General features: G+C 38.6%; 1 protein-coding gene across 1 annotated transcript in view; it reads left to right on the top strand.

The window, feature by feature from the left end:
* Positions 1-6,441: 6,441 nt before the first annotated feature.
* LOC109674346 (calcium-activated chloride channel regulator 4-like) overlaps positions 6,442-14,450 on the top strand; it is a 33,759-nt gene continuing 25,750 nt past the window's right edge. The window contains exons 1-5 of the mRNA XM_074079574.1: positions 6,442-6,600; positions 7,963-8,103; positions 8,237-8,384; positions 12,402-12,510; positions 13,993-14,170. Coding sequence (XP_073935675.1) covers positions 6,442-6,600; positions 7,963-8,103; positions 8,237-8,384; positions 12,402-12,510; positions 13,993-14,170 — 735 coding nt within the window. The remainder of the gene's footprint in view (positions 6,601-7,962; positions 8,104-8,236; positions 8,385-12,401; positions 12,511-13,992; positions 14,171-14,450) is intronic.

Below are 14,450 nucleotides of genomic sequence, written 5' to 3'. Positions count from 1 at the left end.
GCACAATGTCGAAGATTAAGATGCTGCCCAGGTGCTGCAAAAGAAGATACACAGCAAAGAGTGATTTATTAGGAAGGCAAAAGTGCACCTCAAAGGGTGAGGTAGGAAACTGAATGAGAGTCAACTGCCCAACGGGGACAGTGCACCTGAAGGGGCGAGGCAGGCAACTGGATAAGGGCCAAATGCAGGGAAGTTGTATGGGCTTGGGATTTTAAGTTGTATGGAGTGCATTACTGAATGGCATGACTGACAGCCCTCCCCAAATGCTTTGGCTACTGAGCAAAGGCTGCCTATTGGCCCTTACCACTTGATCCTCTTTGCCCTTCACGCAAGATCCTCTTTTTTGCCTTTCCCATTTGATTCTGTCTGTCCTTTCCTGTTTAACCTTGATACAGACAGAAGTCTCCTTAAGCTCTAAGGTTGGACCAGGAGGTGAACTGAGAATTTTAGAGCACAGTCCTGTAGCTCAGGACATTTGTTCCTTCCTGCTCATGCCTACCTATTTGCCTGTGGTAACAAAAGCATCACAATAATGCAATTAACTGGATTTGAAGGCTTAAAAATGGTCATGGCTAAAGATCTTGATACGGGACTGGATTGTTGTTCTCCAGGTTCATGTCCTGACACAGTCAATGATTGAAAGCACCAAACAAGCAGTGAAGAGTTAAAGCAAATTTAGGCCACAGACCAGGAGTTAAGAGTAAAGCAAGAACACAGTTTATTGGAAGGATAGCAAAGCACCCTGACGGGGTGGGACTTAGTGAAAGAGCTAAGCCAAAGGATGGCTGAAGTTTATGAGATTAAATATAGCTGACTTTAGGCACTCTTGTCCACTCTACTTTGAAGCTGGAGCTATCATTTGCTATAATTGTGAACCCAACCATCTGACTGCCCCCCATCCTTATCAGGCCGGACATTCCAAGAGGATCTCATTAGTCCATCTTGTCCTTGAAATCTGTCATGTACATTTTATGACTACACTCATTATTCTGGTGATACCCCTTTCTTTGTTTATCTTGGGAAAAGTTTGCTATGTTACTCTCCTTTTAGGGGTCTATATCTCATCCCTTTAGATGTTTGCCCTTAGGAATGTTTTACCTTGTTCTCCTTGTCTAGGGAGAGAAAACACTGCCTCAGCACCAGTGTGCTAAGTTGCTTTAAGTCTGCCTTCCTATCTCCTTTACCTAAAGCAAAGTTACTTTCGCCGTCTGTCTCTTTACATCCCCAGGGTTGCCATTTATTCCTAGGGACATTTTTTGCATTTTATTTCCCCTCACACTTGTCCCTTACAATTTGATGAGAGTTCATTTTAACAGCCATAAAGTTGATAAAGAAATCTGGATATTTCTGATGCATAAAACATTTTAACATAATCAAAATCAACACTGATAGAATCAGATTTCTAGGAATTTCATACAATTTTCAGAATACATATTGGTAAAACGTATAAATATAACTCAAAGAAGGTTCATTTTTTTTTTGAGACAGGGTCTCATTATGTAGTCCACTTGACCCTCTTCATGCACCCACCCAAGTGCTGAGGAAACAGGCTTAAGCAACCACTCTGCTCTAAACATCATTTATTTGACAATATTTCCCACATAACTAACATATCAAATAAGCCTAATTATCTTAACATCACTGTTTTATAGATTCTGAGATGTTCTAAGACTCTATGGAATGTTCCAAAGTTAATTCAATATCAAAAGAATTTACTGTATGATATTGGTAAGTTTTTGACTATATGAAAGGTTAAATACTTAACTTTAATAAGATCATAGGCTGTTGGAGTGGCTCAAGTGGTAGAGCAGTCCCTGAGTTCAAATCCCAGAACAAGGGGCTGTATATACATATGATACACAAAATAAGGTCACAAACCACAGAGAAAAACTATGTAGTTAACCAGAGTGACAATTAAAATACTTCAAAACTTAAATACAGAATGAAACATAGGTGTAGAAGAAAACCTCCATTGTTTTTAGAGAGGATTCTATTTCCCTAAGTATTCAAAGACTTCGTAAGGACATCACAAAGCACAGTAATCATCCTGATAAAACACAAAATCTTTGTTTCCTAGGCAAATATTACTAAAAGGTGAACAAAAACCTTTCACAATTCCCTATTAAGAGTGTATTAGAATACTTACCTGGCAGGGGAGATACCAGGATCTTGAAGGTGGTTTTCCCAAGGCGAGCTCATCCATTGCATTGTGAATGTGCTGAATCCCACAAAATCCCCAAATGTGGGAAATTCATGATAGTGAGGCACTGCATCTGTGCTCTCTCCTGGAAAAGAAACAAAAACAAAAACAAACCAAAACATATCAGAACAAGGTGCCAGTGGTTCACACCTGTAATCCTAGCAACTCAGGAGGCAGAGATCAGGCAGATCACAGTCCTACGCCAGCCCTGGCAAATAGTCCACAAGATCCTATCTTGAAAAATACCCAGCACAAAAAGGGCTGGCAGAGTGGCTCAAACAGTAGAGCACATGCCTAGCAATTATTAACACAGTAAAGGTAAACTCTTCTAAGATCTTAAATTCTCACCCAACCAGTCAATACTATATGAAGTCTGTTACCTTCTTAAGTCACTTTTTTTCTTTTTTTGTTAACGCATATTAATTGTACCTATTTGTGGGATTCACTGTGATGTTTCCATACATGCATACAGCCTGCATTAATTATATTGAAGTCAATTAGCAATTTAACTTTATAAACTATTTTTCTTTCTGAGATAGGATCTGATAAGTATTTTAGTTGAATAAATATACAGGTTTATACAGAAACAATGCATAGTAATTATATTTGCAAAAATAAAATATTTATCAAATTTATAATATTACACATACCAACCTACAGATCGTATTTAAAAAGTAAAGTAAAAATTGGTACAACTTGGGCCAGGCATTGTGGCACACATCTGTAATCCTGGCATTCTAGAGGCTGAAGAAGGAGGATTATAAATTCAAGGCTAGCCTGGGTTATTCAGCAAGAGCTAAACAAAACAAAGAATTCATATGACGAATTTGAAATTGGTGAATGATACTTAAGGATATTAGGCAGAGCTTAGCAAAACAGCCTCAGCACTAAACGTACTAAATCTCCCAATCTGGTGTATTAGAGAGGGGAACAAAACTAAAATTAAACTTATAACCTAGGTAAAAAATGATAGCAGAATATCTCTGAAACAAAAGGAACCATCTAGACGGAAGCACTGTATATTAAAACTTAGGGGCTGAGATCAGCAGGATCACCGTTTGAGGCCAGCCTGGGCAAATAGTTTGTGGGATTCCATCTCCAACATTAACAGAGCAAAATGGACTGGACATGTGGCTCAAGCAGTATTTATGGCATGTGAGCAAAATACTATTCAAAGTATTTATTTTAGTAGTTATCCCTAAGTAACAATAAAATAAAAAAGAATTATCTAAACCATCAATCTTAGAAGCTACAGAAAGAATTAAATTGTAAACCCCCAAATAACAAAAGCAATAATTTTTAAAAATTAATGTGCCTGGGCCTGGTGGTTCATGCCTGGAATCTCAGCACTCAGGAAACTGAGAGGAGGATTTTGAGTTCAAGGCCAGCCTGGACTATATAACAAAGTCATATCTCAAAAAAATTAATGCAATAGAGGCACCATCAATAATAACAACCAAAAGTAGCAAAAAATAATTTTTAAATGAAAAACTTCTAGGACAAGAGAAGACACTGGGGAAAGCTTTCCCTTACATTTTATAATCCCCCAAACTGGAAACCCAAATGCATAATAAAAGAATTCTCACCTTAAATTTAACCTATATTATAAGGAGGTTTAAAAAGAAAACAATTCTACATTACCACCAAAGACCAGGTTTGCCAACATCATCCATGTACTTGCCAACCTTGGAACCCCTGCCACGTTCACGCAACTGTTCTACTATTTTCCTAATATGTTCTTTAAGTCAAGTACTTTAAAGTGAAAAAAACAAAACAACAACAAGTTAAAAGCAGTGCAGCCCTCAATTGAATCCCAGCACTAGAAAGAGAAAGGAAGAAAGAAAGAAACGAAGTGAGGAAGCAAGGGAGAAAAAGGGAGGAAGGAAAAACAAACTTGATACAATTCTAACATTTGTGAAAATTCAAGTTTTGTATGTTGGATACTTTTCTATTGCACACTAATTTGAATAAATAAATAATAACTGATTTTTTTCTAAGATATTCCTTGACCCTGTCAAAGACAAACTCAATCCTCTCAAGTGACATTTGTAAGCCTGCTTGTCTGAGTTAGATCTGGTGTGGACCCACTTAGCATGGTCCTTTCTGACTCATGTCAAGCCAACCTTTGCCAGAATATCTTCCTAAAATCTCAGGTATGATGGAGACATTGCACTTACAACTGGACCAACTAACCTAGAACAAGTCAGAAGTGGACTGGTTATCAACAGGGATAGTTTTGAGGGCAACAGAGCAGCTCCACTTCCTTCTTTACAAAAAAAGTAGAAATTCAGCCAGGAAGATGGATGGTAAACAAGTCAACACACAACTGTCTCTAATTCCAGTGTTCCTATGATGCCAGGAGTAAGTGCCTGGAGGGAGCTTTTCCTCACTTCTTTGGTAAAGAGGAAGTCTCTCCTTCCAATCTTACAACCAAGAAATTTCTGAATTTATTGAGGAAGTAATTGCATGTCCTCAAAATAAACTAGATAATCCCCCAAATAAGAGAGAGGATACAAATTCCCCACAAGTCTACAGCATTTTAAATACATCTTTTTGTTATTGTTGCTTAAAATGATTATCATTCACTAATTTGGTCAGTCCTCCTGTCAAAACCAATTTCCTGAGTACCAAGTATATAGGATGGGAGCATGCTTGATTTGCCTGAAGCCACCATGCTGGAGTTAAGTGAGAGATGGGCAGCAACAAGAAGGGAAGTCAAAGAGGAAACCAGGACTGCATAGGATGTACAAGTCAATACTCTTACTCTACCTACTCCAAGTCATCACAGATAACCTGCAGTTGTCAGTGTAACATCTCCATCCTTATACAAGGTAGTAATTCTATGAATGTATGATTAATTATCCCATGGTATTCCTGAGGGAATGAAAGAAGTGTGTTGGATGCTACCTCAGAAGACAGAGTCCAGGCACACATGATGAAGCCTCTGTCTTGGAATGTGGCCAAGAATCCAGCATTGTTTCTATCTTCTTATCTGAACTCTTGAAGGCAATTTCTACTACTCTATTTTCAGTTCTCTTTTGTGACCTCTGAAGTGTCCTGGCTGCTTTTACTTTAGGATAAAACATTCTTGATTTATCATCTCAATTCATAAATGGCCTCTTTTCTCCTTAAAAAGAAAATTGCATTATTATGGAGTGATTAAATCCCTGGCTCTGAAATAAGAATGTAGGTTCAGATCCTGACTCTGATATTCATGAACTGTGAGGTTGTGGCAAGTTTTAAATAATTTCTTATTACATAAAAAAATATACATACTTACCTTAGAGAGCAGCACTGAGGATTAAGTGAGAGAATCTGTGCCCTGGTAACCACTGAGTAAGTACTGACTATTAATATTATTTACTCTGCCTCATTAGTAACCAGCAAAGTACCAGGTGTTTCTTATATGCTTATATAAAAACAAATTCCATTCATTCTTACTAGACAGGATTTTTTTTTAGTTTACTCTAGTAATTTGACTTTACCAAATCTTCTTAAATTTATCAGTCTTTAAATCTTTAACTTGGGTTATTCGATTGTCAACTTGCCTCATTCGATTGTCTTATATTCTCTTCCATTATTTATAAAATTATTCTTTGTGTGTGTGTGTGGTACTGGAGTTTGAACTCAGAACCTTCACCTGCCCTATTTTTGTGAAGGATTTGGCTTCAAACCAAGATCCTCCTGATTTCTGCCTCTTGAGTAGCTAGGATTATAGGTGTGAGCCATCAGTGTCTGGCCTATATAATTAGTCTTTAGAGGACAAATAATCTAGGTAACAATTTAAATTGCTCTGTAAAATGAGGAACAATATTAGAATTATTAGGTCTCCTCATTTTGTCATGACTTTATTAATTTTTACATCCCACAATATGGAAAATATATAAAGAATGTGAACATATTTAAGAAATTAACCGAAATTAGGATAGGGGCGTGGATCAAGTGGTAGAGTACTTGCCTAGCAAGCACAAGGCCCCAAGTTTAAACCCCAATACCACCAGAAAAAATGTTTCATAAGAGGAAAATGTTCAGTGCACTTCATATTGCTTCTTGATCACTTTTACAATAACATACAATAAAACTATTATATAACCTGAAGTCACATATTTTCCCTATGTGTAACACTGACCTTTATACAGTCAACATCTCATAATCAATCAACTATGATGATTTTTAGGAATATATATATCTGGAGAGAGACGAGGTGAAAGGAAAGTCTTTTGAGCAGCTAGAGAGGAACAATGGGGTTATTTCAAGGTTTAGTTTTCCTCTTACTCCTCTACCTGCTACAGGGGTCAAACAGTTCCTTTGTTAAGCTGAATGATAATGGTTATGAAGATGTTATCATTGCTATTGATCCTGGTGTGCCAGAAGATGAAAACATAATTGAACAACTTAAGGTAAGGAAAATGAAATTTTTTCTGGTTGAATTATAGAAAAGAAAACAACATTGATTGTGAATAATTCTTATGCAAATTTCTAAGTACTGGAGGAAGTTTAAAAGCAGGGGGTTTGTAGTGAGGACAATGCTGGAGAGGGTCAAGGGAGATGGAAGCTCTAGATGGGGTTCCATCCAATCTCACCACAAGACCAAAGACAAGGACTCATGGAGTGTGCATTTTTTTAATAAATGTAATTAGTAAAAATAAACCTGCAGGACAAGTGGTAGGTTGCTGGAGCACACAGAACCAGGAAAGAGGTACAGAGTGTGGTGAGTGGCTAGGATAAAGGGAGATGTGAGTAACTGTTTGATGTAGGATAGTTGGGGAAGACCTTGCTGATGGTGTGACATCCAGAGATGAATGTGAGTGAGGGAAGAGCTCATTGAAACCCTGAGACACAGGAACAGCCTAGAGGGGAGAACAGCTTGATGTGATCAAGGAAACACCAGTGAATGGGCAAATGGATGCGGGCTAGAGGAAGCTGGAAGAGGTAGCAGGGCGCAGACCACTGGAAAGACTGGCTCTCACTGTGAGTGTGCTGAGAATCCCTGCAGTGTTCAGAGCAGAGAGGAATGTGCTCCTGTGTGTGTTCTGGTCTCTCTGACTGCAGTGTGGAGGAAATGGTGGAGGGCTTGCACTTGCCACACATCCTGTATAAATGCTGTTGCAGAATAGAGGTGTAGAAAGAATCAGGTGGGAAGTTTTAGCCAGTGACAGTGATGGTGACAAGGACAGGGAGGTCATGTGTGATTCTGAACATGTTTTGAGATTGTCAGACGATACTTTCTGATGGTCTGGATGAGAGTGTAGGGGAAGAAGGAAGGAAATACTGAGTCAAGGAAGACTTCAAGTCTTTTACCTGAACACTTGAAAGGATGGAATTATATGCAGCATCCTTTCTAGTTCATTCCATCCTCATGCCAGCCATAAAGATAACTAGTGTAGCAATGTCCATTAAAGGAGGATAGGAAACTGAGCTTCAGAGAATTAAATAAATCAACCAAGATCTGTAACTCAGAAAGTGCTAACATTAGTGTTGAAATCAAGCAAATGACTCCAAAGTCCAGATAGAAATTCACATTACTCAATCCCTTTAGTCACCAAGATAACACAGTTGCCTTTTGAGGCAACAGGATAGAAGACTGAGAAGCCTTTCCATGTGCAGGATAAAGTGAGTTTGGGATAGACAGTGGCAGAGATGGAATTACAGGAGAGACCCTGCTTATTAGTCAGTTGCTTTTGTATTAACAATGAAAGGTGGGAAATGACTGGCATGAGCGCCTACTTGGCCATTCTCACAGATTTTTTCCTTTGATTCAGGAAATAGTGACTACTGCATCTACTTATCTGTTCGAAGCCACACAAAAAAGATTTTTTTTCAAAAATGTATCTGTATTAATTCCTGAGAGTTGGGAGGACAGTCTTCAATACAAGAGGCCCACATATGAGAGCTACACACATGTAAGTTGTCAGCATCATCTCTGACAAAAAGAATATTTTCTGATGCTCTCTGGTCTTGTCACAAATTGTGTAAGAATCTCTAAAAGTTTTCATTTCCATTATTGATTAAAACAATCATTTTAAACATTCACAGGCTGATGTTAGAGTTGCACCACCCACCATTTCAGGCAGAGATGAACCATACACCAGGCAGTTCACAGAATGTGAAGAAAAAGCAGAATACATTCATTTCACCCCTGATTTTGTTTTGGGGAAAAAGCTAAATGAATATGGACCACCAGGTAAGAGATTTGGTTAAAACATCTAACTTTGCAATAAGCAGGTCGGTTCTCAGGATGAGAGAGCAGGCTTTGGAAAATAAGTCTCTAGGTTTGAATCCCGGATCTTCTGTTTATTAGAAGTGTGACCTGAAAGAAGTGCCCTACCCGCCTTCTGTGTATTGCTGGCAAAATGGTGAATAGACAAGTTTATACATTGTAGAATTTTTGTGAACATTAATTCAGATAATACAGTATGTACAGTGTCTTCAGAAATTTATAAAGAAAGGAGAAATAGTAAATGTTTTCTAAAGCCATACTTTTAGATTTTAATGCTCCAGTTCTCCACAGGTGAATATTAACCAATCATAGCCAGCACCATGGAAACTAGACCTGTAGCAAGCTGGAAAGAGCCATGATGCCAGTTGCTGGTCAGGAGAAAACATTCATAAGCAGCTTGTTGCTGACATTATTATTCGAACTACTTGGTTATACCAGATGAATTTATCTAAGATTGATCATTTATATCTATTAAAATGAAACTTCAGCCAGGTGCCAGTGGCTCACCCCTGTAATTCTAGCTAATTGGGAGTCTGTGATCAGGAGGATCATGGTTTGAGGTCAGCACAGGCAGGGAGTTCTCAAGATCCCATCTCAGCCAATAGCTGGGCATGGTGGTGCACTCCTGTCATCCTAAACCACATGGGAGGCTGAGATCAAGGGGATCCTGGTTCCAGTCCCAGCCCAGGCAAAAGGTTTGCAAGACCTTATCTCGACAGAAGAAGGCTGGGATTTGTGTCATTTACCTGTCATCCCAGATACTGTGGGAAACTTAAAACAGGAGGACTGCAGTCCAGATAGACATAAGCAAAGTAAGACCCTGTTTCCAAAATAACCAGAGCAAAAGGGCTGCAGGTGTGACTAAAGTGGTAGAGCACCTGCCTAGCAAATGCAAAGCCCTCAGTTCAAACTCCAGTACTCACACACGCACACACACAAACACACACACACACACAATAGCAATTTCATCTAGATTGATCTAAATGTTAAGAACAATTTTCCAAATGAATGTGCTTTACCCAGATTATTTAAAGGAAATGAAAGTTGTTGTTAAAGGATGGCCCAATTCATGTCACTATTCAAAGAAACGTCTCATGAATCCTCATACAATCCTCTCCATTGCCTGTCCATTGAGCATTCACTAACTCTCTTGCCTGCCAGCACTCAGCCAGTCCTAGTCATTATCTGGACTGCTTTCCCTACTCCAATCTTAAAAGCTCCATCACCCCCCACATCCCAATCTGACCTGTTTCTCATATGTTACCCTAACCAGATGTCCCTCATGTTCTCTTGTCTGCTTGATCCATTCCACCCTCCCCACTATACTTCCTTTCTAGCAGGCATAACCAGTGAAATCAGTCACTTCAACCCAAGTACAAATGGCTCGATTCCCCACCTCTCTTATCGGTAGCTTTCAGTCAACTTACTAAATCCTTAGGGCTGATTGACTCAGTCAGTCTCTTAGGCTCCTGTTATATGTTATTATAAATTATAATATTAATTCACATCACTACAAATACAGTTTCCAAGCTCAGTGGAACCTTCAGTGCTTTTCAACAATATTTTTACTTGGCTTATCTGAGCACCCTTTCTCATTTCCCATAGAAGCTTTCTAAAATTTCTACCATTTTTCTCAAGATCTCTAGCCACTCTTTTTATTCTCACTCCCATCAATTGACAAGTGTCTTCAGTGAGCAAATAGAAGTCCCCACCCTCATCTAAACTTACATTTATCTCTCTCTTTTTTTACCCAGAAAACCTTAAACCAGCTGCCATAGAACAGGAAGATTTCTCTTCGAGCCAATAGCTCCATCTGAGCGCTTGTCTTTCCATATCCCACACCTCAACCTCCAGCCTCAGCCTTATTCGTTACTGAGACAGTGAGACAGGTTCCACCCTTATTCCCAGGCAGATTTTTATTTCATAATGGTGTGGGGTGTGTGTGTGTGTGTGTGTGTGTGTGTGTGTGTGTGTGTGAAAAACTCACATTCTGAAAACCATGCCCTAACACAGGTTTTAGAAAAATAAGATGAACAAGTGAGCCCTCAAGATCTATGCAAATTTGTGGTAACAATGATTACAATAACAAAGGAAAATTGATACTTGGAAAGTTCATTTGGGCCACCCAGGCAGGAACTCCAGGTTCTGCCTGGAGGCTGCCATAGCAGACATTAAAGTGTGTGCACACATGTGCACACAAATGCATACACAGAATAGAAATTCTATTTCAAATAATAACAAAGAGCCCAACTGAGATGACAGTGGAGATGGAGTGGAATTCTGAGTCACAGGGACTGCTTTTAAGGTGGGTGGTAGCTGGGGCAACCTGAGGAGGGGGCAAGTATGACAGTGGACCTGTTTATGAAGACAGCCACAGGTGCAGGCAGTTTTCGTTTTTTAAACATTTCACCAAACTGCTGTTCCAGTAGCTGATAATTGGGCTGTTCCCTTCCATACTGAAAATTATAACTCTATTCCTAGTCACCTGGTTTCATTTGTCCAGGAAATCTTAAGCCAATAATTTAAAAGTTAAATATATAAAGGGATAACTTGGGATCTTGTTAAAATTCAAATTCTGATCCAGTAAGTTTAAGCTGGGCCTGAGATTTGCATTTGCAATGAGCTCCAGGTGATGTGGATGTTTCTGGTCCAGGACCATGCTTTGAGAGGCAGGACTTCTGCCTAACACTGCTGTTTCCCCATGTGTCAGATCTCATATGAGGTCATTTGCACACTGAAGCATTCATTGTAACCAAAAAAAAAAAAAAAACCAAGTTATATCTAGTATCCTCTCCATTTCTGTCTCTTCTGAAGTTTTCCCCAATTTTATCACTAAAAGTTCTGCTGTTCCTTCTTTCTGCATCTAAAGGTGTGGATTCATCCGTATTCTGATACACACCCTGAAATACTTAAAGTAATATTGTAATCTAATTCCCTCTCTCAAAACTTCTCCAAAATAATGACTATATCTTACACATCTTTATATTTCTTAATATCTGGTATTGTAGTTAATATATAATTAAAATTTATTGTTTCAGTTGGGCACATAGAATGTATCTATAATCCTAGCTGGTCAGGAGGTAGAGATGAGGAGGATTGCAGTTCAAGGCCAGCCCTGGAAAAAAGTAAGGGAGACCCTGTCTCAACCAGTAAAATGGGGAATGGGGGCACATGCCTGTCATCCCAGCTATGCCTGAATTCTAAATAGAAGGGTGTGGTCTAGGCATAAATGAGAGACCTTATGTTGAAAATATCTAAAGCAAAATGTGTTGGGGGTTGGCTCAAGTGGTAAAAGCACCTACCTGGTAAATGCAAAGCCCTGAGTTCAAGCTTCAGCACTGCCACAATTTTTTTTTCTGTTTCATGTAATTAATCCTTCATGTATCAGAAGTGAATCACTTCCTTTACACATCCACACAATTTTATATGGTCTGTAATAGTGCTTCCCAATCCTTATTTCATTATCACCCCCTCAAGAGCATTTATGGACATGTGTTTTATTATTCCTAACTGCATACCCTTTGTATTTTAACACAACAGAATTACTGTTGATAGGGTTCATGTTTGAAAAGCCATAAACCATCACAATATGTAAGACTTTTTGCCCCTGCTCGCATAACCAAAACCCAAATCTTAGTCATCTTTGAATATTGTATATATTCCAGAGATATTCTTTAACATGTGGGATAAAAAGAGAATACACTATACATTGTCTTTTAATACAGTAGCCTCGTCTCATAAGTAAATCTAAATGTTGAGAGTTAGGGATACCTAAATCTAAATGCTTTTTATAATTAAAGGAATATCTTCATTAAAAAGACATTTTCTTTTTGAGATATGTAGCCCTGGCTGGCCTAGAACTTCTGACTCTCCCGCCTCTTCTTCCAAGGTCCTGGGATTACAGGTGTGTGCCATTCAAATTTTTAAGATACTAAGTTTGTCAGTTGAATTATGACCATCTTTGAAAATGCTTTCCCACAGGTAGACTGCTTGTGCACGAGTGGGCCCATCTCCGCTGGGGAGTGTTTGATGAGTACAATGAAGACCAGCCTTTCTACAGCACTAAGTCAAAGAAAATTGAAGCAACAAGGCATGACTATCTGTCTCTCCTAGGTTACCTCGAGCTTTTAGCTGGTCTTATTTTCCTTGCTTTGACTTCTTTCAAATGATAATTGTGTATTTTTGTCCCAATGAAGATAATAGATGTTTTATGACAAAACTGCTTTTAAGTTTTTAGAAAATTAATCTTAAAGCAGCTGATTGCATATATAAAATTTAATAAATTTAATAGTTAACAGTTTGTGGGGAATTTGAAATATTATACCTCTCTGCCAAGGGTGCCAGAATTCATTGGACTAAACTTGTACTCTATGTAGATGAACTTACTATAGGTGGAAGACCATAAAACATCCATATTCCATAAAATGAACAAAACTGGTTATATACTGCTAACGTGAGCTAAGTTGGGTATCAAGCAACTTCAACAACTCAACTAGGAACTTCTCAGAGATTTTAAAATGTCATTTAAAAAAATCAAACTAACATCACAGCTGTTCATGGAGGATCCTCTTGAGACTGAGGTCAAGTAAGCAAAATTTTTGGAGGGGAATACATTCAAAATTGGGTGCCATTATTAAGGCATTATCACTTGTGGCTCAGGTGATAAAACACTTGCCTAAAATTGGGTGTTGGCAGCCTCATCAATGTTACAGGTCCTGCTGGGGCTACAGACGTTGTCACAAATTGAAAGGTAAACTGAAAAGCACATGATTTCCATGAAGGCCCTTCCTCTGCCCACTGTAGTTTTCAGGGATGCATGTTTAAAATGCTACATGGACCACAATGGTTATGTCATAAATGGTGTTTCTTCTGCAGAATATTCATCGAGATTGTTCATAAAGATAGCATCCTTATGTTCGCCAGGTTTGCAGCCAACAGGAACACAAATATATTTAAAAGACTCCTTACATACTCAGTGAAATCCAGTCATTGCTTCCGGAATTTGAACTGGAAGCCTCTGGAAAAAATGAGATATATTCACATTCAGCCTGTGCTCAGTAATCACTGCCACCCATGACCAATGCTAAAAATGCCACCATCACTCCTTATTCTACTGTCCTTCTCGACAGCACCTCATTCTTGGTTCCCATTGGCATTTCCCTTTGAATAAAAATGCTTCTCAAATGTTCAAAACAAATCTGCACAGACCTTCAAGCTTCTTAAAGTAAATGATTTCACAAGTTCTCTCATCCAGGTGTGCCTGCAGTGCAGTTTCCACCACAAAACCAGCAGGAGAGATGGCCAAGCAAGAAACCAGCAGCTTCAATCCCAGCAGAGAATTCAGCCATTATGTATATCTTAGGATCACATTTAAATTTTCCCAGTATACTTTCTTGGGAAAAAAAAGATTATACTTGGATTAGCTCTCTCAACCTTTGCTGTCAGCATAGAAAGTACATGGTACACACAGAAAGGCATCTTGACACAAAGATCATCATGAAGAGAACCATTTAAGATGTTTTAAAGTGTTAAGAACGAGGTTGTTGACTCAAAGACTGTCACCTATTTTCAGGTGTTCCACAGGTATCTCTGGTCTAAACAGAGTTTACACATGCCAAGGAGGCAGCTGTGTATTTAGAACATGCAGAACTAATTCTACCACGAAACTGTATGAAAAAGACTGTCAGTTCTTCCCTGATGAAGTTCAAACAGAAAAGGCTTCCATAATGTTTATGCAAAGTATTGATTCAGTAAGTATGCCAACCATTGCTACCAGAATTTATGACCAAGGTTATAGCTGATTTTATTCATTTTTTAATTTTATTATTAGTTATTATTATTATTATTCTTACAGTGCAAGAGATTGAACTAAAGTCTTTTCATATGGCAGAGAAGCAATCCATCCACTAGACTACATCCCCAGCCCTGACATATCTGATCTTAAAATAGCTGTCTAGGTGAAATGAGGATTCAGTATATTAATAGAGAGTTCTCTGAACAATGGCTGACAAAAAAATCTACTTAAACGAT

Source organism: Castor canadensis, chromosome 7 (genome assembly GCF_047511655.1).
Source record: "Castor canadensis chromosome 7, mCasCan1.hap1v2, whole genome shotgun sequence".
Taxonomy (NCBI): Eukaryota; Metazoa; Chordata; class Mammalia; order Rodentia; family Castoridae; genus Castor; species Castor canadensis.
The sequence above is the reverse complement of the archived record's forward strand: the minus strand, read 5'-3'. Positions and strand labels throughout refer to the sequence as shown.